Genomic DNA, 25,511 nt, shown 5'->3' with positions numbered 1-25,511 from the left:
ATCATCTTTTTAAATAATTCTAAAAACGAATGTAAATGTTTCACCTTTTTAATAGTGTTGCATCAACTTAAGTATCTTTCAAATAATTAAGTTGAAGAGCCGATGCTTTTACCACTGACTGCCCATCCCTGTGGCCAGACTGGGCAACGGGGATGAAAAGAAAGTAAAATGAAAAGAAGAAGGCGCTCTGTAGTTCCTTCGCACTTAAATTATAAGACTGTATCGTGACGCTAGTGAATTTTGTGCTAACAAAAGTACATTAAGGTTTCTGCTGTCTATAGTGACTGCGCCAAGAGTATTAATGTATTTATTCCATAGCATAGCCGCTACTCGAAATAAGTACTCCTTCTGCAACTTATTTATCAATGTCGCCTTTCGGTCTCTCGGAGATCATCTTCAGGCACTATACGCAGTCCTCTTCAAACAATTTCAGTTTTGGTCGGCCTAAATAATAAAATGCTGTTAATATTAAGTTTTTGTGGGTAGTAGTGATTTTGGATAACATTACTTATACTGGCAGCTCCAAAGCAGCTCATAACCACTAATTGTCTGAAATTGACAGTTTCATATTACGTAGGCAATCGTTACGGGTTTTTATTTAATTCAGTGTGAAGATTGTTTTCTAAAGCTGGAACTGTATCAAAAGTGGTAATTATGTATCTGGCAGCTGGCAGAATGAATGAAAACGTATTTATGAGATTTGGTACTCACAAAAATCAAGAATTCGATTAATTGAGCAGACACAGTCTAAATGTACAGGAAACTGTAACCACCGTTCATAATAATCTTACACTGTTTAAGCTACCTTGTGAATTTATGTTAGTTTGTATATTGTGGTAGATACAAAACGAAATTATTACCACAGTTTTTGGCGATTGTGGCCTTTCACAGCCTATCCGCATTGCAATTTTCTTTTTCTAACAAAAAAAGAAGCTTACAGTAACATCTCGTCGACAGTGAGGTCATCAGAGACGGAATAGCGGTGGTAATAAGTCGACTATCGTCTTATCAAGGGGACCACCCCAGCATGCTTCCAATGTAATTTAGGGGAATTACAGTAAATACAAATAAGGATGGCCAGGACGGAATTTTAACCTCCAGGATGTATATTAGAGAGCTCTTAAAAGTATTTGTGATGTGAATTCAAGAATTCCAAAAGGGGCCTGATAAAAGAAGTGTATATTTAGTCCTTAATAAAATCTATTATATTAAAATATCAAACTCTTACTTCATTACGTCATTACCAGGAACAAGAAGAAGATACATATATGCTTAAATGCATTTTCAGTAATCGAGAAACATGTTTTTTTATTAAGAAACATATACCGGGTGATCAAAAAGTCAGTATAAATCTGAAAACTTAATAAACCACGGAATAATGTAGGTATAGAGGTAAAAATGACACACATGCTTGGAATGACATTGTGTTTTATTAGAACCAAAAAAAAAGTATTGCGAGACGCGTGAAAGATCTCCTTGCGCGCGTAATTTGGTGAAGATCGTGTGCTCAGCCGCCACTTTCGTCATGCTTGGCCTCCCAGGTCCCCACACCTCAGTCCGTGCGATTATTGACTTTGGGGTTACCTGAAGTCGCCAGTGTATCGTGATCGACCGACATCTCTAGGGATGCTGAAAGACAACATCCGACGCCAATGCCTCACCATACAGTGGTGTTCAAAACGTTACTCCTTGACTACAGCTATTGTTGAGGAATGATGGTGGACAAATTGAGCATTTCCTGTAAAGAACATCATCTTTGCTTTGTCTTACTTTGTTATTCTAATTATTGCTATTCTGATCAGATGAAGCGTCATCTGTCGGACATTTTTTGAATTTTTGTATTTTTGTATTTTTTGTGCTAATAAAACCCCATGTCATTCTAAGCATGTGTGTCAATTTGTACCTCTCTATCTACATTATTCCGTGATTTATTCAGTTTTCAAATTTATACTGACTTTTTGATCACCCGGTATTTTAATAACTTCCCATCAACCATAAAATGTATGGCTGCTCATAAAGTACATTTTGAAAAAAGACTGAAGGATTTGTTGGTGACCATCTAATTCAGGCTCACCAATGAATTTTTTACCTGAATTAATTTTTGACTTTATTGTTAATAATACTAAGAGGCTTCTATGCAAATTTGACTTCTTCATTTCTCTAGTGGATGTATATATGATAAGTACAATTACGTAGTGTAACTGTTTTATTCGCATAATTCATGGTTACAATAACCTACGTATTATCTTATGCTCTTCAGGGCTAAACATGTACGCCTTAATGTCAATTATTTTATTGACTTGTAAAGGGTAATATGTTGCATACTTTGCCTTGACCTGTCTCTACAGTTCCTCCTCCCACACACATCATCTCCCTCCCCCTCCCCCCCCCCCCCCCCCTCCCACACACACACACACACACAAACACACAAAACACGCGTACGTACTTTCCTCAATTCCCAAATTAACCATTCCTTGATACCTCAAAATGTGCCATAAAGGTCTTCCACTTTAATTCAATTCAGGACCTCTTTAGCTGTTATGCCATCTACCCACCTGTCTTCAGCATCCTTCTGTAGCACCACAGTTCAGAAGTTTCAGGTGAAACAATAGGGATTAGATCTGCATTCAGAAACACAAAATTCACCAATTTGCACACAAACTGAGAACTGAAACCAACAGAACCTGGACAGACGAACAGACAAGGAACAAGCGAGGAGATACAGATTTTCTGAGGAAAGAGAAAGCAAACTAAAAAAAAAAAGTAGCGGCGCTTCGAACTCATTTGCCTGGATTATTATCTAGTCACATTAAGCGTTATTCCGAACTAGTCGCTCATTTAGCCATATTATCACAACATTGCTCCGTTGCGTAATCATTAACGACGTCGTACTAAGGCCGGCACGTCGTAAAGGTTAATTTCAATTAACTCGCGCAGTAATGAAATAAGAGACGATCGGAATATTTCATCCAGTATTCGTTGTGCGTAGGAATGCCAGCAGTGAGATCAATTATAAGCGAGCGCAGCGTTGCGCAGGGCATAATTGCCTGGTCCGGGCTGGGTGCTCGGGGTGACCCGGGAACAACTGAACAGCTGCTCGCCACGGCCTGGAGACACCGCGCCACTCATTTATCTTCTGCCGCCATCAATACCAAAATATATACCGTTCGCCGAATGTACGTGATACCTCTCTCCGTTGCCGTAATTACGGCACGAGCCGAGCGGTGAATAATTTCCGAGCTAACTCGCCTAATAAGCATTCCGGTCGCCAAGCATCTCACAGACAATCCTCTCCGTTTAGTTTCACTGTATGTGACCAGAATTAGCTATACCTTTTTGTATAGTTCATCTGTCTTGCTATGTTACTGTGACTGGTGCAGAGACAGACGCAGGGATAAAACAGATAAAAGAAATAAAAAATAATATTAGTGCTCTTCCTGAGAAAGTAGCTAATTAAAAATTTGAAACTGTCAACACACTGGTGTTATCAAAATACTCAATACCTACAGTGCACTACTTCTCACAACTCACTAAAAACTATCGGTAGTTATCGAAACAAAGAACTACAAGGAGTAGATAACGTTAAATGTTCGGGATTACAAATGGACAAAGTTGCGTTCTACCAAAAATATTATTCGGTAGTTTTGGTACACTACTTAAACTACGCAGTAAATGGTAGGTTTACCGGCAGTATTGGTAGCATTAGTAGAGAAAGAAACATGAATGTGTAAGAGAGAAATCGGGACTCTACGATTTTTCTCTGTCTGTTGTTTGTTTAGTTAGTTGTTTTGCATGTAATTAGAACCGCACACCACTCGGTGTTAGTTTGTTGTGTATTTTATATCGTAGAGTATAAATTTGATAAGTAATAAAAATAAGTTGATCGCGTAACTTCTGCGCTTGTATTCAACCAAAGCAATAACTTTTTATGCAAGTACAATTTGCATGCATAAACCTATATATATATATATATATATATATATATATATATATATATATATATATATAATTATTGTTGTTAATTTGTACTCAATAAAACGTTCTTCATCATGATAAAAGGCAAGAGTTTCCTGTTATTATTGATAAATGCGACAGTTATTTATGAATAACAGGCACATGTTTTATGAACGTCGGCGAAGTACTGAAGCGATGATTGATTTATTTTTGGTTTTGAAAAAAAATGGTTCAAATATCTCTAAGCACTTTGGGAGTTAACATCAAAGGTCATCAGTCCCCTAGACTTATAACTACTTAAGCCTAACTAACCTAAGGACATCACACACATCCATGCCCGAGGCAGGATTCAAACCTGTGGCCTAGCAGCAGTGCGGTTCCGAACTGAAGCGTCTAGAAACGCTCGGCCACAGCCGCCGACTTTGGTTTTGAGGTTGTTTTCCTTTCTGTTGAGGAAATAGCGTTTTCTAACGCTGTATGATAAATCTGTATGGTTTTCCTCATTGTTACAACAACATCCCACCGTTTCACGTAAAAAATCAACAATTTTCGAATAAAACCTGAATTAAACACAAACAAGCTGAATTTTGCTATACATACTGTTTATTTTTCATTCATTTCCTAGACAGTTTACCACTTACAGTTTGTAGGGGAATCTATTAAGACACTGATTGCATACGTAAGGAAAGCGTTCGTTATGAGATAACGCCCAATACGTACGCTACACACTTAACTTACAGGTAATGCGGGTACGACTTTAATTGACCAAGGTACTAGGAAAACTACCGTACTCTACGCTTACTTATGGTATTCTATGGCAGCCTACAGTAGTTTTGTAATCCTACACATGGATCATAGCCGTAAGTGGAAAACCAACGATCTTGACTTCATGAAACACCTCAGGTCAATGACATTCGTAGTACAAATGATTATACCCATGACGATTTTTGGGGGTATGAGGTGGAGGGTGTACAGAGTTTTCACTGTTTTTGTGCGGTCCGACACGACTTTCTCTCTTGTGCCATCCGGCGTCGTGTATTATTTGGATTGTTTCTGACTCCAAAGCTACCTGCAAAACAACGAGAGATCACATAATGCCGGGCATCTGACGTACAGTCCAACCGTTTCGTTTTGTTCTGAGACGCTCTTCTCAAGAATTTTATGGCTAAATGAATGTACGGTTCGCTAGGCCTCAGAATAACCTTCAGCGACTTTCACAAAAGCAGGCTCGACAATAAGCTGTCTCCTGATCCGAGCTTTCTCTGTTACCCTCCAAAATGACAGGCTCCTCAATTTATTTTTATTTACGCGGCACATTCTACGATTATTTTCGCCGACTGTAGAAAACTCCTTGTACAGACAGAGAGCTTGCAAACTTACGAGGGCGTGCTGAAAAGTAATGCTTCCAAGTTTTTTTATGTGTAAAGTCTTAAAGTTTTAAAACAAAACAAATGCTGTTAAAATTATACGTCTTTATTCTTCATGTCTTCAAATTTGCCTCTCTCGTTTGCTAGGGGCCTCCGAAGCGTAGTGTGTAACACGGCGATGAGTAACGGAATATGTCGGTGCGTGAGAAACAGCTTGCTATTATCGATTTTGGTATTCGAAGATTTCGTCAGCAGCTGGTACACCCTCTTCTTTGCTATAACAGTGCCAGACCAAACATGAGCGCTGCGACATTTGCAACAGTCTGACTCCTTGGGTTCACTGTCGTTGATCATCCTCCATACAACCCCGACTTCGCCCCATCCCATTTTCATCTGCTTCCTAAATTCAAATAACATCTACTTCTACATCCATACTCCGCAAGCCACCTGACAGTGTTTGGCGGAGGGTACCTTGAGCACCTCTATTGCCTCTCCCTTCTATTCCAGTCTCGTATTGTTGGTGGAAAGAAGGATTGTCGGTATGCCTCTGTGTGGGCTCTAATCTCTCTGATTTTATCCTCATGGTCTCTTCGCGAGATATACGTAGGAGGGAGCAATATACTGCTTGACTCCTCAGTGAAGGTATGTTCTCGAAACTTCAACAAAAGCCCGTACAGAGCTACTGAGCGTCTCTCCTGCAGAGTCTTTCACTGGAGTTCATCTATCATCTCCGTAACGCTTTCGCGATTACTAAATGATTCTATAACGAAGCGCGCTGCTCTCCGTTGGATTTTCTCTATCTCTTCTATCAACCCTATTTTTACGGATCCCACACTGGTGAGCAGTATTCAAGCAGCGGGCGAAAAAACGTACTGTAACCTACTTCCTTTGTTTTCGGATTGCATTTCCTTAGGATTCTTCCAATGAATCTCAGTCTGGCATCTGATTTACCGTCGATCAACTTTATATGATCATTCCATTTTAAATCACTCCTAATGAGTACTCCCAGATAATTTATGGAATTAACTGCTTCCAGTTGCTGTCCTGCTATGTTGTAGCTAAAAGATAAGGGATCTTTCTTTCTATGTATTCGCAGCACATTACACTTGTCTACATTGTGATTCAATTGCCATTCCCTTCACCATGCGTCAATTCGCTGCAGATCGTCCTGCATTTCAGTACAATTTTCCATTGTTACAACCTCTCGATACACCACAGCATCATCTACAAAAGCCTCAGTGAACTTCCGATGTCATCCACCAGGTGAATAGCAACGGTCCTACGACACTCCCCTGCGGCACCTGAAATCACTCTTACTTCGAAAGTCTTCTCTCCATTGAGAATGGCATCCCTCGTTCTGTTATCTAGGAACTCTTCAATCCAATCACACTATTGGTCTGATAGTCCATATGCTCTTACTTTGTTCATTAAACGACTGTGGGGAACTGTATCGAACGCCTTGCGGAAGTCAAGAAACACGGCATCTACCTGTGAACCCGTGTCTATGGCCTTTTGTGTCTCGTGGACGTATAGTGCGAAATGGGTTTCACACAACTGTCTTTTTCAAAACCCATGCTGATTCCTACAGAGTAGATATCTAGTGTCCAGAAAAGTCATTATACTCGAACATAATATGTGTTCCAAAATTCTGCAACTGATAGACGTTAGAGATATAGGTCTATAGTTCTGCACATCTGTTCGACGTCCCTTCTTGAAAACGGGGATGACCTGTGTCCTTTTCCAATCCTTTGGAACGCTACGATCTTCTAGAGACGTACAGTACACCGCTGCAAGAAGGGGGGCAAGTTCCTTCGCGTACTCTGTGTAAAATCGAGCTGGTATCCCATCAGGTCCAGCGGCCTTTCCTCTTTTGAGCGATTTTAATTGTTTCTCTATCCCTCTGTAGTCTATTTTGATATCTACCATTTTGTCATGTGTGCGACAATCTAGAGAAGGAACTACAGTGCAGTCTTCCTCTGTGAAACAGCTTTGGAAAAAGCCATTTAGTATTTCGGCCTTTAGTCTCCCCTGTTTCAGTACCATTTTGGCCACACAGTGTCTGGACATTTTGTTTTGATCCACCTACCGCTTTGACATAAGCCCAAAATTTCTTAGGATTTTCTGCCAAGTCATTACATAGAACTTTACTTTTCGATTTCATTGAACGCTTCCCGTATAGCCCTCCTCACACTACATTTCGCGTAATTTTGTCTGTCTGCAAGGCTCTGGCTATGTTTATGTTTGCTGTGAAGTTCCCTTTGCTTCCGCAGCAGTTTTCTAACTCGGTTCTTGTACCAAGATGGCTCTTTTCCATTTCTTACGATCTTGCTTGGCACATACTCATGTAACACATATTGTACGATGGTTTTGAACTTTGTCCACTGGTCCTCAACACTATCTGTACTTGAGGCAAAACTTTTGTGTTGAGCCATCAGGTACTCTGACATACACAACCTCAAGGACTTCACGCTGATAGTGATGCAGCGGTGCAAGCAGAGGTGTGGTTGTGGCTCCGTCCAAAATATCAAACATTCTGCAATAACGGTATCAACAAACTGGTCATGTGCTCGTCGCCTTAGCGACTACGTTGAAAAATAAATGTGTATACATGAAGAATAAAGATGTAGAATGTTAACAGAGTTCGCTTCATTTCAAAATATTTACGAGTTTTTGTATAAAAAGTCGGAGGCATTACTTCTCAGCAAGCCGACTGATAAACCACCTCTGTTGGAGACACTCGTGTTTAGGCATGCATGTGAGTTAAAGAGGGGTGTATAGCTTACAACGTCCGGTTAAACTCTTACGCCAAGTGGCGTTTGCGGGCCCAGCACGCTTGACAGTGTCCTCTTGATTGGCTGTCAACCCGAGTCTCTCGCTGCCAACGGTGTTCTTAAACACACTTGGAAGCGCACGTACGTAACAAATCTCTCGGCGGATCAATATTCCATTAGGGAAGCCAGCAAACTCTGAAAGCTCAATCATGAAGATTAATCTACAGTGACCGACCCTTCCCTACCGCCGCTCTGTCACTCGCCCCGCGTATATTTTTAGGAAACTAACGTATGCGGCAGAGGTGGGCTGTTTTTATGAGTACGCGCGGGCTTCCCCACCCCGTGAACTCTGTTTTTAAATAATGCGCCGGAGATCAGATAATGAGTGAATCAATGACGCAGTCGGCGAGCAGAAACAATGACGCAGCCGTTCTCATTAAGGGCGCTGCAAACGCGTAAGGGGAGGGGCCAGATGCTTCCGATAGCGGCCGACAACCGCCGACGCTTCCCGAACTGCTCCGCGCCACTCCGCTCAATTCACACGCCGACCACCTTTGTACAAATATAAAAAAAAGTTGCGCTGCCAGTTTCAGCGCTGAGCGTATCATTAAATGAATGCTTCGTTGCAGTAGTGCCCCATTACTGATATTAAAACCCCTTACTCTTTCCAGAAACGTTCGTTCTAGTATAGTAGGAAAAATTATCCGACAGACAAACGCTACGTTCTTTTCGCCACAGGCAGTTCAACCAATGCACTATACACACTTCAGGAAAATGGTCGTTGCATCGCATGTTTTGCTGTGTGTAAGTAATATTATCTGTACAAAACTGTAGTTTAACTGCACGTGGACATTGTGTCCTACATGCTGGTTGAATGCACGCCACATTTTCTGTTGAAGCATACCGTTGTAATGGAACATCAGCACGTATTTCGTAAGTCGTATGTGGAACGTTTGCCAGGTGCATATACCTGTAGATGGGGCATGCTGGACTCTGAGGATATTACCTGCAATTACACTATCTCGCATACTTTTAATCCCCAAACGAGTAAGACTGTAAAGTTTCCGACGATCCAAATTCCGTAGTTCTATTCTAATCATATGCCGAAATATATACAAGCTAAAACAGCTTCGAGGAAGAAAACTAAACCTTGTATTTTCATGGCATATCAATTGCTTTTTCCCAGTCGGTTTTAACAGAAAATCTGTTCATCGTCGCTTAAAAAATATGTAGCTTATATCTGCCTGACACTTCATTGGACTATCGTGTAAAAATTTGAAGTAAATCAGTAAAGAACTTTCGAGATTTCTTTTAACAACGTTTCACCTTTGTACGTTAATATATATTTACAGGCTATGTGTAGTAAAAAAAGACATATAGCTTACATCTGCTCAAACGTTTAGTAGAGCATCGTGTAAATATTTGATGTAACTCAGTCAAGGCCTTGTCGAGATTTTTTGCTACAAAGGAACATTGCATCGCTCTGTTTTACAACACTGCAATATCGTATTTATCCGCCGATACCAGGCAGTGACTTTCAATTAAAATGTCTCCCCTGTACGGGAATTACATAATGTGTGTACGAGTACAGGTTGTGACGCAGGAACGAGTACGTATGGAAGTAAAAGGAATGACCCTGATAAGAACTGGAGAATATATAAAATTTTATCCAACATCAGAGAGCGTAAGAGAATGAACCAAGTCACACCGGATTATATGATGATTTACTGTCTAACAGGGCATGGTACATATGGAAAGAATTCACATAAAATTCAGCAAAGGCAGAGGGGCCTCTCATATCATGTAATATCAGAATGCTGTTAACATGGAGAAAGATAAGTTTAGCTTCATCGGATGAGTCATATACGATATGATGAGAGAGACCGATCACTGTAAACCTTTAACTATAACTGCAAATAAAATTCATAGTAATCTCCACATAAATTATACAGACTGATTCAGCTGCCCCTACCGATGTCTTTTTATGCAGCTCACAATGTCATACCTGATCTCCAAAAACAGCGCCCTAGATTTTCATTTCCTCTCGCTCGCTACACGCAAACTATTAGTCCCCCAGAAAAAAGAAAATTACCTTTTTTGTAGTAAATGTAATGTAGAAATTTTAACTACATATCGAAATAACCAGCAACCAGTTGCATACAATAAATCTTATTTCCCTAACCGGTTTCAGATACTTAGCGCCCTACTACAGACGGTTATAACTAGCATTATTTGCGAGAAGGACACTGAGGGCGCTAAGTCCCTGAAACCGGTTAAGAAAATAAAATTTCCTTTGCGCAACTGATTGCTGATTGTTTTGATGTATACAACTACAACTGCTCAAGATTAAATTTGCTGTTCACTTTTTTCTGTAAGACTAATAGTTTGCGCGTAGCGAGAGAGAGAATATGAAAATCTCGCGCGTGGTTTTAGAAGGCAGATATAACATTGCGGGTTGCATAAAACGTCATCGATAGAGGCAACTGACTCTCTTGTATGCTCGCATGTCGTAGTAAACTCTAAGATGAGTATAGTGGTTCTGTGTATACGTGTGTGAGTGACAGCTAATGTCCATATTCTCAGTGAGGCATAAGTCACTTCCAGCTACGTAATATACAGGGTGTTACAAAAAGGTACGGCCAAACTTTCAGGAAACATTCCTCACACACAAATAAAGAAAAGATGTTATGTGGACATGTGTCCGGAAACGCTTAATTTGTAAGTTAGAGCTCATTTTAGTTTCGTCAGTTTGTACGGTACTTCCTTGATTCACCGCCAGTTGGCCCAATTGAAGGAAGGTAATGTTAACTTCAGTGCTTGTGTTGACATGCGACTCATTGCTCTATAGTACTAGCATCAAGCACATCAGTACGTAGCATCAACACGTTAGTGTTCATCACGAACATGGTTTTGCAGTCAGTGCAATGTTTACAAATGCGGAGTTGGCAGATGCCCATTTGATTTATGGATTAGCACGAGGCAATAGCCGTGGCGCGGTACGTTTGTATCGAGACAGATTTCCAGAACGAAGGTGTCCCGACAGGAATACGTTCGAAGCAATTGCTTGGCGTCTTAGGGAGCACGGAACATTCCAGCCTATGACTCGCGACTGGGGAATACCTAGAACGACGAGGACGCCTGCAACGGACGAGGCAATTCTTCGTGCAGTTGACGATAACCCTAATGCCAGCGTCAGAGAAGTTGCTTCTGTACAAGGTAACGTTGACCACGTCACTGTATGGAGAGTGCCACGGGAGAACCAGTTGTTTCTGTACCATGTACAGCGTGTGCAGGCACTATCAGCAGCTGATTGGCCTCCACGGGTACACTTCTGCTAATGGTTCATCCAACAATATGTCAATCCTTATTTCAGTGCAAATGTTCTCTTTACGGATGAGGCTCCATTCCAACGTGATCAAATTGTAAATTTTCACAATCAACATATGTGGGCTGACGAGAATCCGCACGCAATTGTGCAATCACGTCATCAACGCAGATTTTCTGTGAACGTTTGGGCAGGCATTGTTGGTGATGTCTTGATTGGGCCCCATGTGCTTCCACCTACGTTCAATGGAGCGCGTTATAATGATTTCATACGGGATACTCTACCTGTGCTGCTAGAACATGTGCCTTTACAAGTACGACACAACATGTGGTTCATGCACGATGGAGCTCTTGCACATTTCAAAAAAATGGCTCAAATGGCTCTGAGCACTATGGGACTCAACTGCTGTGGTCATTAGTCCCCTAGAACTTAGAACTACTTAAACCTAAATAACCTAAGGACATCACACACATCCATGCCCGAGGCAGGATTCAAACCTGCGACCGTAGCAGTCGCACGGTTCCGGACTGCGCGCCTAGAACCGCGAGACCACCGCGGCCGGCTGCACATTTCAGTCGAAGTGTTCGTACGCTTCTCAACAACAGATTCGGTGACCGATGGATTGGTAGAGGCGGACCAATTCCATGGCCTCCACGCTCTCCTGACCTCAACCCTCTTGACTTTCATTTTTGGTGGCATTTTAGTGCTCTTGTCTACGCAACCCCGGTACGAAATGTAGAGACTCTTCGTGCTCGTACTGTGGACGGCTGTGATACAGTACGCCATTCTCCAGGGGTGCATCAGCGCATCAGGGATTCCATGCGACGGAGGGTGGATGCATGTATCCTCGCTAACGGAGGACATTTTGAATATTTGCTGTAACAAAGTGTTTGAAGTCACGCTGGTACGTTCTGTTGCTGTGTGTTTCCATTCCATGATTAACGTGATTTGAAGAGAAGCAATAAAATGAGCTCTAACATGGAAAGTAAGCGTTGCCGGACACATGTCCACATAACATATTTTCCTTCTTTGTGTGTGAGGAATGTTTCCTGGAAGTTTGGCCGTACCTTTTTGTAACACCCTGTAGAAAAGTAAAGTAACTCCGTGAGCAGGCCCAGACGACACCGCCATGCTGACCGGCTGCCGCCGGACCCTTCAGCCAACTGGCGTCGTGCGGTTATGTACGGGCACAGGTGAGCACTCCGCTCTCCCGGTCGTTGTCGTGTCTGTAGACGTTGAAGCCGCTACTTCTCACTCAAGAATCTCTTCAATGTGCCTCACAAGACCGAGTGCATCCCCGTTCGAGTCCTCCTACCACGAACAATTCACCAGGAGCTTGCCGAAACCAGAATGAGAGAGACCATGGAAGAATAACATATGGGACTGTGTGGAAAATCCGGTACGAGCTACGCGACTGAACGGACGACGAATACTAAAGAGCCATGTGGAGTAGAGCTATTTCACGGATTTAGTCACGATTGAGCTAAAGTAAAAAAGTGTTGCGCTCACAGCTATAAAAGTTTGCACCTCTTTAGGCCGGGACGTGGTGACTGGCCGTATCACAGTCACCGACAAAACGCACGCAGTGGTTAATTCACACGCTGCCCCTGTTGTCACAAGGGCCAAATGCGCGGGTAAAAGCCCGTTTATGGCGCGTTAGTGAGACATGTTAATTGGTGCGATGACTCAGCACCAGCAGCGAACACGACTGACGGGCAGCGCCGTGTTTGCCGCCGGTAACCTGCTTCCGATAGAATAATTACGCCGCCCCGCCAAGAACTGCCCCGAACAAATTTACACACGCAATCGTGTGGTTCCATCCCCGTAGACGCCGAGGGGTGTACCGGGAGGGAATATTGTGTCAAGGCGAGAACTGCCCAAGTATAAACTGCGAAGTAACGAGAATAAGAGAACAAACAGAGGAAACTCCATCCCTTTTCGCTTTCTCTGAGTCACGTTTTACATGGCCTTTTTCTCCTGATTCGCTCCCAGGGAATCCAAAGTGATTCCGTCAACAACCTACCCTTGGTTTCGTAGCTCCCCCCCCCCCCTCCCCCCAATATTCCACCATTTTGCTAATGAGACTGCGCAGTGGTTCAACTAACACTTCAACATTACTCCGCATCGGATATGACTGATACACGGCGGTACGATGGTCGTCGACCAGTTCGAATGTAGGTGATCGAAGAATTTTACATCACGGAGTTTGGTGCCTAGTTTACGGAATGGTTATAATTAAACTTTCGCTACTTGCGCCAGTGTAAACAGAAAGCCCTGTACCGTACAGATTCCTAGCTTTACAGGAATGACATGCAGAGTGCATGCTGCAGGATTGGCGTTGTTAGTAGTTTTAGTGTCAAGACTTATCGTTAGGCGACGGCACTGATACGGCGACATAAGGTGGAAACACAAGCAGCAGTGGACATTACAGTTGCAGACAGTTGACATGGGTCTGGACAAGGTGATGGTTCAAATGGCTCTGAGCACTATGGGACTTAACACCTGATGTCATCTGTTCCCTAGAACTTAGAACTACTTAAACCTAACTAACCAAAGGACATCACACACAGGATTCGAACCTGCAACCGTAGCGGTAGCGCGGTTCCAGACTGAAGAGCCTAGAATCGCTCGGCCTTAGCGGCCAGCTGGACAAGGTGAGCAGAGCTTTACTTGCACAGCCCTTTTATCAAAGCAACAGCAATAGTGCTGGTGCTGTTCGCCAGTATAGTCGCATTAAAGGAATGCGGAGAGGTCCTCTTTCCGCATCGCTGTTGAAAAACGTGATTCGGAAGTTCGAATTAACTGGCGATTTGGAAATTGATCCTGGGAGAGGCCGACGGTCAGTTGGCTCACATTTGAAGAAGTTACTGTTGCCGTGGATGGGAATCCTGGACGCTATGTGGGATCTTCAAGCAGTCCAGTTCCTGTGTAACGACAAGCTGATCATTCCATGGTCCACCGTTGTTTCGGGCACTAGTAGAGCCATCTCTAGTGCGGTTCCATGCCGTGGTGGATGCAGATGTTCGTCAGTCTGTGCAACGATTGCAACCAGGAACTTAAATACGGTAAACAGTTAACAAATGTTAGCCTCTCATTTGGAAATTAAAATGTGCTTCTTTCAATGCTTTGTTCGTTATTTCTCTTCCACCTGTCCTTACAAATGTCCCCGAGAAGTTTCAGTGTTCTAAGGTCACTCGTTTTTCATGGAGCCCTTCACAAATAGCGAAAGTTTAATAATAACCACCCTATACCCGCATGACACCGCAAGGTAGAGGATGACACGGTGGTCGGTGGACATCCCTTGGGCCTTTAAGAATCCTAATGGCAGTGGCTCGTGGAGATGTGACAGTTTATAATGATATAATGATAGTCCGTCACATGTTGACGTTAAATTTGGTATCAAGTTCGCTTATAGTGATAGAGTTTCCCACCACTGCGGCACTTCCCTCTACCTGTAACCTTTAAACACCTCAGATACCATTTCTTTGTTCATTAAACTCCTCATTATCTGGAATTTTTTCAGAATTTCTATGTGCGACTTGGGACTGAGCTGATAAGGCGTATTTTTGTATGTTTCAGTTGTAATGCACAAGGACAAAGAAGACTCTCAGTACCGCAACAGGGACCTGACCGCCTACGACCACTCGCCTTTGGACGGCGACATGTTTCTTCAGGTAAGTCTGCCCAACACTGGTCTACATTCTGGGACGGCACGTATTCTTAATTTCTCCACCCTCCAAATCCTCGACCGCTCCAACTATAGCTTCCTGTCACTCCCAATTTTAACGTAACGTAGTTCCCTACAATTTAATAATCATAATAAAATATTTTTTTAAACATTGTGATAATTTTTGTATCAATCCTTAGCCTATCGTTTCAGCTTACAAGAATAATAATTGACACGGCGTAAAATCGAAGTGTACATTGCACCATTATCAGTATTTTACTCAGCACGACGATGTGAACACAGACCTGCAGATATGGCTATGCGAGCCTGTAAATGAGAGGCGTTTCTTTCAATAGTTCCAGCTATGGTGACCGAGCGAGGTGGCGCAGTGGTTAGACACTGGACTCGCATTCGGGAGGACGACGGTTCAATCCCGCGTCCGGCCATCCTGATTTAGGTTTTCCGTGATTTCCCTAAATCACTCCAGGCAAATGCCGGGATGGTTCCTCTGAAAGGGCACGGCCGACTTCCTTCCCCATCCTTCCCTAGTCCGATGAGACCGATGACCACGCTGTGTGGTCTTCTTCCCCAAGCAACCAACCAACCAATCCAGCTATGGTGAGGAGAGTCAGTGCTTCTCTTATTATTTCCTTAGGGGAGGGACTTCCCTTTCTGTCACGCCTTACTCAACCACCTGTAGTCTGTCGGTTCTACCTGCAGACTCAAGTACTGCATCGGCTTTGTTGTTGGCAGCTGGAAGATCAGCCTGTGAATGGCACTTTTACATACCGTCCGAAGCCCGTCGGCGCAAGCACATCCACGTAGGCTAGCTCTCAAGCGAGGATCTCAAAAGTGTCCTGTGTTAGACACCGCTCGCAATTTGAGAATGCAGGCTTTCTCGGCGAATCTTGATGATAAATTCTTCTCGGGTTGACAGCCGAGTCACTGCGTTGTTCTCCAGCAACGTTTCAGCAACTATCTTACTTACCATCTTCAGGCGAAGCCTTCGCCTGAAGATGGTAAGTAAGAAACTTGCTGAAACGTTGCTGGAGAACAACGCAGTGACTCGGCTGTCAGCCCAAGAAGAATTTATCACCGCTCGTAATTTTTTAGAATTCCTTGCTATTTTCAGTTTTTATGTTGGTTTATTTTCCGCTAATTATTGAAGAAACTTGGAAACTGATATATCTAAAAAAAATATAAACACTTTTAGGAAAATATTCTTGGGTGACGGAGGACGGGAGGGGGGAAGGGGGGGGGCTTTGTGTAGCCCATGCCCCAACCGCTTGCATCTGTGCATTTTAGACGTTAAAAATAAAGCCTCTGATTTACGTGACAATTTTTTTCCAAGAACGGACTTTCTCTTATAAGTTTCTAATTCATCGCGATACGAATAATACTGGCGGCAAATGCGTTAGACTTTAGGAAGCACTCTTTGTAAGCTCCCCAGATCTCCACAAACCTTTTTCATTCTACAAGTTGATGACATATATTTAAAAGATAATGATTTATATAATGTACATGCCAGATTTGTAGCTCAATGCTGATAAAACGGAATCTATGCTATGTCGATGTAACACGCTAAATTTCATCAGAAATTAGCTGCTCGGTACGCCCATAAAAATCTATGTGACGTTTCGAACGATGACATCAACAGGAATACTGAAAAGTTAACGTCTCGTCGATGACGTGGTCGTAAGGCACCGAGAAAACGTTCAGTTTCTTGTCTCCGATTTCGAAAAATCTTTACAGGTTTATTACTCATTTCTGTAAGAGGGAATAAGGCGAATATTTACCGACCTGTCAGCAAAGAATTGCAATTTGTAGTTACAAAAGGCACTTCTTTTTCGAAGTTGGCCTCGTTTTGGTGAACATGCTTTATATAGCATATCTGAAGAGTGCCAGTGGAACCACCGCAAAATATACTCCTACGACTCCCACCGACTCTACACTGGACTGATAACGTTTTCTACCCACATATCCGTTTGGATGTGGGAGGAATTGGAGGCCAGATAAGTTGGCAAATGTTTTAACGATTCGTACTTGTAATTCAGCAGTGTTCCTCCTGCCAAGGCGAATACACGGACCAGACACGTTTATGTGACCACCACCTAGGTTCGACGTCAGCGTGCAGTAACCTCTCACTGACGGCAGGTGGCAGCACCAGCAATATATGGCATACAAAGCGTGTCGTGGTGTTCGTAACGGGACGTACTCGCACCACGAAAATCCCTATCCCTTCACCCCTCCAGACAGGGCAAAACCACTCCTTCCTCGTCAGCCCTACGGCCCAGTCAGGTATAATTCGGCTTTACGTGCTCTGGTCTCGAGGAAGGATCTGAATCTCATCAATAAACACCCCGTCCTCACGCCTGTTCGAGTCAGCTGGGGCGTCCCTCTCGCGTCGGTGCGAAACTCCTCCGGCCGACCCACCCAAATCTCCTGATTCCGAACTTCTAACCGAGTGTGTGTGTGCATTCCTCCGTCAGTCACCTCTCCTGAACCCAGACGAATTACGTCTATCAAGACCATCGTATGCGTAAGCTTCCCCGACTCTCACATCAGTCAGGACTAGCAGGCAAAGCACAAAAACTGCTAATACTCCACCCACACGTGCCTGGGGATGGCATGTCTACATCTAAATCCATACTCCGCAAGCCACCTGACGGTGTGTGGCGGAGGGTACCTTGAGTACCTCTATCGGTTCTCCCTTCTATTCCAGTCTCGTATTGTACGTGGAAAGAAAGATTGTCGGTATGCCTCTCTGTGGGCTCTAATTTCTCTCATTTTATCCCCATGGTCTCTTCGCGAGATATAAGTAGGAGGGAGCAATATACTGCTTGACTCCTCGGTGAAGGTATGTTCTCGAAACTTCAACAAAAGCCCGTACCGAGCTACTGAACGTCTCTTCTGCAGAGTCTTCCATTGGAGTTTATCTATCAACTCCGTAACGCTTTCGCGATTACTAAATGATCCTGTAACGAAGCGCACTGCTCTCCGTTGGATCTTCTCTCTCTCTTCTATATACCCTATATGGTATGGATCCCTCACCGGTGAGCATTATTCAAGCAGTGGGCGAACAAGTGTACTGTAACCTATATTCGGACTGCATTTCCTTAGGATTCTTCCAATGAATCTCAGTCTGGTATCTGCTTTGCCGACGATTAATTTTAAATGGTCAATCCATTTTAAATCACTTCTAATGCCTACTCCCAGATAATTTATGGAATTAATTGTTTCCAGTTGCTGACCTGCTATATTGTAGCTAAATGATAAGGGGCCTTTCTTTCTGTGTATTTGCAGCACGTTACACTTGTCTACATTGAGATTCAATTGCCATTCCCTACACCATGCGTCAATTCGTTGCAGATCCACCTGCATTTCAGTACAATTTTCCATTGTTACAACCTCTCGATATACTACAGCATCATCCGAAAAAAGCCTCAGTGAACTTCCGATGTCAAGGACAAGGTCATTTATGTATATTGTGAATAGCAACGGTCCTACGACACTCCCCTGCGGCACACCTGAAATCACTCTTACTTCGGAAGACTTCTCTCCGTTGAGAATGACATGCTGCGTTCTGTTATCTAGGAACTCTTCAACCCAATCACACAATTGGTGTGATAGTCCATATGCTCTTACTTTGTTCATTAAACGACTGTGGGGAACTGTATCGAACGCCTTGCGGAAGTCAAGAAACACTGCATCTACCTGTGAACCTGTGCCTATGGCCCTCTGAGTCTCGTGGACGAATAGCGCGAGCTGGGTTTCACACGACCGTCTTTTTCGAAACCCATGCTGATTCCTACAGAGTAGATTTCTAGTCACCAGTAAAGTCATTATACTCGAACATAATACGTGTTGCAAAATTCTAAAACTGATAGACGTTAGAGATATAGGTCTATAGTTCTGCACATCTGTTCGACGTCCCTTCTTGAAAACGGGGATGACCTTTGCCCTTTTCCAATCCTTTGGAACGCTACGCTCTTCTAGAGACCTACGGTACACCGCTGCAAGAATGGGGGCAAGTGCCTTCGCGTACTCTGTGTAAAATCGAACTGGTATCCCATCAGGTCCAGCGACCTTTCCTCTTTCGAGCGATTTTAATCGTTTCTCTATCACTCTGTCGTCTATTTCATATCTATCATTTTGTCATCTGTGCGACGATCTAGAGAAGGAACTACAGTGCAGTTTTCCTCTGTGAAACAGCTTTGGAATAAGACATTTAGTATTTCGGCCTTTAGTCTGTCATCCTCTGTTTCAGTACATTTTGGTCACAGAGTGTCTGGACAAGTTAGCGAGCAAGCGATTAACAGTGGAGTCTATGTCGTAGTGCGGAAACGAAGCGATTTATCAGACGTCCATAAGGACATGATCATTGGCTTTCGGGTCAAGCGTGGAAGGTAATACGAAACGGCTAAGTTTGTAAGTATTTTGCGTGCCGTCGAGGGTAAAGCATACCTCGCATGTCAAAATGACGCTATCCAAAACCAGTGCCGAGGCAAATATTGTACATCACGGGTCATACATTACAGGGTTGAACGACGGTTGCTGAGATGTGCACGGGCGAATAGACGTGCAACTGTTGAGCAGTTGACCGCCCAGATAAACCAAGAGGATACCAATAGTCTCCTCAACGACCTTTCTGCGAACGTTGCGGCAACAGGCGCCTGACCGAGCGAGGTGGCGCAGTGGTTAGCACACTGGACTCGCATTCGGGAAGACGACGGTTCAATCCCGTCTCCGGCCATCCTGATTTAGGTTTTCCGTGATTTCCCTAAATCGTTTCAGGCAAATGCCGGGGTGGTTCCTTTGAAAGGGCACGGCCGATTTCCTTCCCAATCCTTCCCTTCCCTTGCGCTGCGTCTCTAATGACCTCGTTGTCGACGGGACGTTAAACACTAACCACCACCACCACAGGCGCCTGTTTCATGCACCGTGCTGACTGCTATTTATCGCTAACGGAGGCTGGATTTGAATTTGCATGGCAGTGGCGAAACTGGATGTCCACTGAGTGCCGACATGTAGCCTTTTCAAATGAATCACGTTTCATGCTCAACCGAACAGAGGGCCGTTGGCATGTACGGCGTGAAACGTCTGGAAGCATTCTCTGCCTCGTGATGACTGGGTGTTGTGTGATGTCCTTAGGTTAGTTAGGTTTAGGTAGTTCTAAGATCTAGGGGACTGATGACCATAGATGTTAAGTCCCATAGTGCTCAGCGCCATTTGAACCAATCGTCTGGAAGCAGACAACGTGCAACAAACGGCGGAAAGGTCGAGGCAGAGGAGGGACGCTTAAGATCTGTCATTCTGGAAGGACCAGTGGATCAACTCAAGTATACATCTATCTTTGGGAACCATGTCCATTCCCACATGCGGTCTGGTTTCCTCGGAACGATGGCATCTACCAGCTTGAGAATGCAACATCTCGTACAACTCTCAGTGTGCGTGCGTGCTTCGAAGAGCATCGCGATGAATTTACCAGCCGGCCTCTATGGCCAAGCGGTTCTAGGCGCTTCAGTGCGGAACCACGCTGCTGCTACGGTCGCTGGTTTGAAGCCTGCCTCGGGCATGGATGTGTGTGATATCCTTAGATTAGTTAGACTGAAGTAGTTCTAAGTGTAGGGGACTAATGACCTCAGATGTAAAGTCCCATTTGAACCATTTTTTAATTTACCACCAGTATGAGTTTACTGCACTCCCCTAGTCACCAAACTCCCCGCATTTAAACCCAATGAGAATCTGTGAGACCACCTCGATCTTCCTGTTCCTGCTATGGATCCTGATCCGAGAAACCTTATACAGCTGTCCACGGAATTGGAATGTGCATGGTTCACTGTCGGTATCTTCCAGAACCTCACGGACTCTCTTACTGCACGTTCGTGCTGCAAAAGGTGGTTATTCAGGTCTTTGGCAGTTGGTGACATTAATGTCACTGAACTGCGTAGATTTACTGAAAAATGTGAATGTCCAAAATTTCTGATTTTTTGTTACAGCGGCATAGCATTGGTAAATCGAAGGTGATCCTTTTTTTACAGTAAACGTTAGAAAATCGTTTCTGGTGGTATTTGTTTGGAGTTTCGCCTCACATCGAAGTGAAACGAGGACGTTAATCGGTATAGAGAAGAAGAGAATTGAAGCTTTTGAAATCTGGTATTACAGGAGAATTCTGACGATTAAAGGATTACATCAGGGAGTTAATGGAAGGGTGCCCAGTTGTGGATAAAAGAACTTAATGGAACAACTTGAGTAAAAGAATGGATTGGTTGATAGGATAGAACGAGAGGGATCAAGAAATCTCGTAAACAAGGGACTTTTGGGGATAAAAAATGTAGAGGGAGATCAAATCTTCAAGTGGATGTGAGCTGCAGTAGTTATTTCGAGAGGAAGAGACTTGCTCAGGATGCACATTGGTGAAAGTCTACGTCAAATTATTCTTCGAATTGAAAACTTCAACAACAGCTTTTGTCAATGTAAACAATACTTGTACTAATGTCGACATTAGTTTGTCAGGTATCTGAGATGGAGTTATGAATTCGCTTTTTATCAAAACAAAACAACATTGTTAAAGCGACTGGTAGCAGAAATTCATTTTCTTATGAGAGATAATATCGCATTCATGCCGTAACAGGCTTTCTCACAGCTGTACTGTATAATGAATAAGGTAAAGTCCATGTATCCGTTTCACACGCGAACTGGTTTGCGTCGGCACACAGACGCACTATGGAAGATTAAAACGGGAAGGGATAAAAGAAGATAAAAAAGACATAATCCCAACACGCGCAACAGGGGCACTTGCTGAAAGATGCACGGTATGATACGCAGACGTGGAGAAGTGGCGGCGAGGCTGTTAAGTAAGTGTGCGGCCGGTGGGGCGGCTCAGCGTTGATTGTGATGTCTGCGCCGGGTATCGACAGACCGCGTTCCCTGATTGAATCGGAAGCGGCGCGGATGCTGATTAATGACCCGCACTCGGCAGCGCTGAACAACTTGTTGTCGACCTGCCGTGATTTATCGGGTCGGAGCGCTCAGCAACTGCCCCTCTCATCTGCCACGACCAGACGCGTCACGGTGCGGCCATAAAAATCTGCTAATTTCTTCTCAGATCGTATACTTCGCGGTCGACAGCTAGGTCGACACTCTATTTCTATGTACGAGGATGGGTCAATACATACAGGTCGGTGCCGTAGGGGAGTGTCATAGGACCGTTGCTATTCACAATATACATAAATGACCTGGTGGATGACATCGGAAGTTCACTGAGGCTTTTTGCGGATGATGCTGTGGTGTATCGAGAGGTTGCAACAATGGAAAATTGTACTGAAATGCAGGAGGATCTACAGTGAATTGACGCATGGTGCATGGAATGGCAATTGAATCTCAATGTAGACATGTGTAATGTGATGCGAATACATAGAAAGATAGGTCCCTTACCATTTAGCTACAAAATAGCAGGTCAGCAACTGGAAGCAGTTAATTCCATAAATTATCTGGGAGTACGCATTAGGAGTGATTTAAAATGGAATGACCATATAAAGTTGATCGTCGGTAAAGCAGATGCCAGACTGAGATTCATTGGAAGAATCCTAAGGAAATGCAATCCGACAACAAAGGAAGTAGGTTACAGTACGCTTGTTCGCCCACTGCTTGAATACTGCTCACCAGTGTGGGGTCCGCACCAGATAGGGTTGATAGAAGAGATAGAGAAGATCCAACAAAGAGCAGCGCGCTTCGTTACAGGATCATTTAGTAATCGCGAAAGCGTTACGGAGATGATAGATAAACTCCAGTGGAAGCCTCTGCAGGAGAGACGCTCAGTAGCTCGGTACGGGCTTTTGTTAAAGTTTCGAGAACATACCTTCACCGAAGAGTCAAGCAGTATATTGCTCCCTCCTACGTATATCTCGCGAAGAGACCATGAGGATAAAATCAGAGAGATTGGAGCCCACACAGAAGCATACCGACAATCCTTCTTTCCACGTACAATACGAGACTGGAATAGAAGGGAGAAACGATAGAGGTACTCAGGGTACCCTCCGCCACACACCGTCTGGTGGCTTGCGGAGTATGGATGTAGATGTTGATGATACAGACAGGTGAAAGTGAGGCTATCAGATACCATCCGTAGTACAAAAAGTCGGGATATAGCACAGAATTAAGAAACTAGCAATGAAAAAGTATATTAATGGCCAAAGAAAAATTCTTAACCGATATCCTTGATAATTTTTGTGGTAAAACTGAAGCACGCACACTGAAGAATCAAAGAAACTGGTACACCTGCTACTATCGCTAGGTCCCCCGCGAGTACGCCAACTGCCGCAACACGACATGGGTTGGACTTGACTAATGTCTGAAGTAGTGCTGGAGGGAATTGGCACCATGAATCCTGCAGGGCTGTCCTTAAAATCGTAAGAGCACGAGGAAGTGGAGATCTCTTCTTGACAGCACATTGCAAGGCATCCCAGATATGCTCAATAACGTTCATGTCTGGAAAGTTTGGTGACCAGCGGAGTGTTTAAACCTAGAAGAGTGTTCCTGGAGCCACTCTGTAGCAATTCTGGACGTCTGGTGTGTCGCATTTCTGCTGGAATTGCCCAAGTCCGAATGGACATGAATGGATGTAGGTGATCAGACAGCATGCTTACGTACGTGTCACTTGTCAGAGTCGTATCTAAACGTTTCAGTGGTCTCATATCAATCCAATTGCACACGCCCCACACTATTACAGAGCCTTCACCAACTTGAGCAGTCCCCTGCCGACATGCAGGATCCATGGATTCATGAGGTTGTCTCCATACGCGTACACGTCCATCCACACGATACAATGTAAAAAGAGACTCGTCAGAGAAGGCAACATGTGTCCAGCCATCAACAGTCCAATGCCGGAGTTGACGGTTCCAAGCGAGGCGTAAAGTTTTGTGTCATGCAGTCATCAAGGATACACGAGTGGGCCTTCGGCTCCGAAAGCCCATATCGATGATATTTGTTGCACGCTGACACTTGGTGGCCAGCATCGAAATCTGCAGCAATTGGCGGAAGGGTAGCACTTCTGTCGCGTTGAACAATTCTCTTCAACCGTCGTTGGTCCAGTTCTTGCAGGATCTTTTTCCGGCTGCAGCGATGTCGGAGATTTGATGCTTTAACGGATTCCTGATATTCACAGTACACTTCACAGTACGGGAAAATCCCCACTTCGTCGCTACCTCGGAGATGCTGCGACCCGTAGCTCGTGCGCAGGCTATAACACCACGTTCAAACTCACTTAAATCTTGATAAGTTGCCACTGTAGCAGTAACCTGTCTAACAACTCCGCCAGACACTTGCTGTCTTATACAGGCGTTTTCGACAGCAGCGCCGTATTGTGCCTGTTTACATATCTCTGTATTTGAATACGCATACCTATAGCAGTTGCTTTGGCGCTTCGGTGTATATCAATTGCTACGTAAAACCCGACCAATGACAGTAAAAGGAAATGTAGAGGGCGGGACGCGTTACTTGCAGCGGAGCCTGAGCACGAACTTTCGATATGCATCCGACAGTTCACGCAGTGCAGTGTCTGACGAAAGTTATTGTGGAATCGATTACTGCGCCATTTCGTGTGGTACGGCAACGTGTCTGCAAAACATCATTTGAGTGCCTACGACCGTGGACGAGCAGTTGGGCGGCTCGAAGCCGGTCAAAGTGACTCTACTATGGCCAAGGTAATTGGTATTAAAAAAGGCTACGTGAAAATGGCCGGTGCTAGTAGACGGACCCCACACCGCATGAGGATCGAGACATAGCACTCGTGACGAAAAGGAACAGATTTCTCACTCCCAGGAAGAATGCTGTAGACCTTGCAACCGCTACCGCTACACGTGTTAATGCCAGAACCACTTCGCAGCGATTAAATTAGGCTGGTTTGTATGCTCTTATGCCTGTTAATTGGATCCTACTTCAATCGCGCCATCGTTTAGAAAGAGTTCACTGGTATAGGGAGCACATTGGTTGCGGTCAGAAACGGAGGTCCACAGTGATGTTCTCCGACCAATCCGGCTTCATTGTGGCAAGTGATTCTAACCTCTAGTCAGTGTGTAGAGCGGGAGTAGCACGTTACACACGACAGAATATTCATGAACGTCATCGATTTTGCATGGGCAATCATATGCACAATGGCCGACCATCACTGTTATAGTACAGCGGCGTTGCAGGGAGATAATTCTGGATCATGTCCATATGTTTAGGGATGCGGTAGTCCCGACTTTGTAGTTATGGACGACAACGCCTGATCACACAGGACCACCGAAGTGTCTGACACACTGGAAAGTGGAATGACCTGCGTACTCCCCAGACCTAAATCCTATAGTGAATGCCTGGGGTGCAGACGTGTTTTTCAACGAACATCCGCCCTCGAACTGTGCAAGAACTGAAATCTGCCTTGAGAG

The 25,511-nt window shown here is 44.1% G+C and overlaps 1 protein-coding gene across 1 annotated transcript in view; it reads left to right on the top strand.

Moving 5' to 3' along the window:
- Positions 1 to 25,511, top strand: part of LOC126299004 (circadian locomoter output cycles protein kaput) — a 701,868-nt gene that overhangs the window by 441,332 nt on the left and 235,025 nt on the right. Inside the window, exon 3 of the mRNA XM_049990634.1 lies at positions 14,997 to 15,091. Within this exon, the coding sequence (XP_049846591.1) occupies positions 14,997 to 15,091 (95 nt within the window). The remainder of the gene's footprint in view (positions 1 to 14,996; positions 15,092 to 25,511) is intronic.

The sequence above is a fragment of the Schistocerca gregaria genome, chromosome X, assembly GCF_023897955.1.
Source record: "Schistocerca gregaria isolate iqSchGreg1 chromosome X, iqSchGreg1.2, whole genome shotgun sequence".
In the NCBI taxonomy this organism is placed as follows: Eukaryota; Metazoa; Arthropoda; class Insecta; order Orthoptera; family Acrididae; genus Schistocerca; species Schistocerca gregaria.
The sequence above is the reverse complement of the archived record's forward strand: the minus strand, read 5'-3'. Positions and strand labels throughout refer to the sequence as shown.